We start from the raw sequence: 1657 nt of genomic DNA on the forward strand, positions 1-1657 counted from the left end.
TTGATGGATCCAACTTCAACGATTAGATGCGCAACATCCACATGGCCCTAAGGTACGAGGACAAGGAAGATATTCTCGAAAAACAACTCGTCGAGATCAACAAAACTACTACTACTCCCAAAGAAATCACCGAGTATAGGGATCGATGCAAAGAGGCGACAAAGGTGTCGTGCATCATGGTAGCCACTATGACTCCCGAGCTTCAAAAGTTCTACGAGGACTATTGGCCTTAAGAAATGCACCAAGATTTGATGGAAAAGTACCATCAAAGTGCACGCCAAGAGAGGTACGAGATAGTTTCCTTGTTAATAACAACCAAAATGAAGGATGGAGAGTCCATCACGACCCATTTGCAAAGAATGCAAAAATATGTGGATCGATTGCTCAAGTTGAACGCAAAATTCGATGAAGATTTGGCCATTGATATTATCCTCCAGTATTTACCTGCTTGTTACGAACAGTTCAAGATGACTTATCATATGAACAAGGATGAGGTGACCTTGAGCAAACTTCAAGAGTTGTTAAGAACTATTGAAACCGGCTTGAAAGGAAAAGCTGTCGCATCAAATCCTACTACCGCTGCCCCTGTCCTGGCAATTGGACAAGGGAAAGGGAAGAAGAGGAAAGGTCCTTATAAGAGTCACAAGGGAATGTCTCATGATGGTTCTTCTTCAAGTAGAACCAAAGGTGGTTTTTCTGCTCCTTCGTCTAATCCAGAAGATGCAGAGTGATTCCATTGTAACGAAAAAGGGCATTGGAAACAAAGTTGCCTGAAGTATCTGCAAGACATCAAGGATGGTAAGATAAAGCCCACCTTCGTAGGTATTTATACTATTCAATCTAATAACTCATCACATGCTAGTCCTTGGTTCCTTGACACAGGGTGTTGTTTTCACATTTGTTCTGATTTGCAGGGTCTAAGAAGAAGTAGGGATGTGGAGAGTGGGAAGATGAACTTGATCATGGGGAATAGGAAAGTGTCGCATGTCACCAAGATGTGAGTTTACTCTTTAGTGCTTTGTAGTGGGTTAGGTTTAGAGTTGAATAATTTTTGCTACTCGTTAGATATGACGAGGAATATTATTTCATTTCATGGTTTGTATAAACAAGGTTTTAGGTTTTTGTCTAATAATAAATTGGTTCTATTAATGCTTTCTATAATGGTACTTTCTATTTTGAAGCATTGCCTTGTAATGGTATATATGTAACTGTGATGGTTGTAGACAACTTAGGAAATAATGTGTTACATATTGATTCGTCCAATGGTTTGGACAAGGCATGCTTGTGGCATTATCATCTTGGACATGTCAACAAGAAGCGCATAGCCCAACTCCAAAAGGATGGAGTGTTAGATTCATTTGACCTAAAGTCGGATGACACGTGCGAATCTTGTCTGCCTGGAAAGATGACTAAGTCGCCCTTCACTGGTACTTGTGAAAGAGGTGAGGGATTATTTGATCTCATACACGCCGATGTGTGTAGGACCTTTAGACCCACCACAAAGGATGCAAATCGCTTATATGTGACATTTACCAACGTTTATAGCAGATATGGGTATATCTTCTTAATCAAGCACAAGTCAAAAACCTTTGAAAAGTTCAAAGAGTTCAAGAAAGAAGTGGAGAATCAATTGGGCAGGAAGATAAAGATGCTCCGA

The 1657-nt window shown here is 40.3% G+C and overlaps 1 protein-coding gene across 1 annotated transcript; it reads left to right on the forward strand.

The window, feature by feature from the left end:
- Positions 1 to 320: 320 nt before the first annotated feature.
- LOC128132568 (uncharacterized) lies at positions 321 to 731 on the forward strand. The gene has a single exon (XM_052769123.1). It carries the CDS (start codon positions 321 to 323, stop codon positions 729 to 731), a length of 411 nt encoding a protein of 136 aa, XP_052625083.1.
- Positions 732 to 1657: the final 926 nt, after the last annotated feature.

This window comes from Lactuca sativa, chromosome 3 (genome assembly GCF_002870075.4).
Source record: "Lactuca sativa cultivar Salinas chromosome 3, Lsat_Salinas_v11, whole genome shotgun sequence".
In the NCBI taxonomy this organism is placed as follows: domain Eukaryota; kingdom Viridiplantae; phylum Streptophyta; class Magnoliopsida; order Asterales; family Asteraceae; genus Lactuca; species Lactuca sativa.

Bases quoted from the DNA above. Each gene is read 5' to 3' on its own strand.
- LOC128132568 (XM_052769123.1), top strand. From the start codon at position 321: ATGAAGGATGGAGAGTCCATCACGACCCATTTGCAAAGAATGCAAAAA.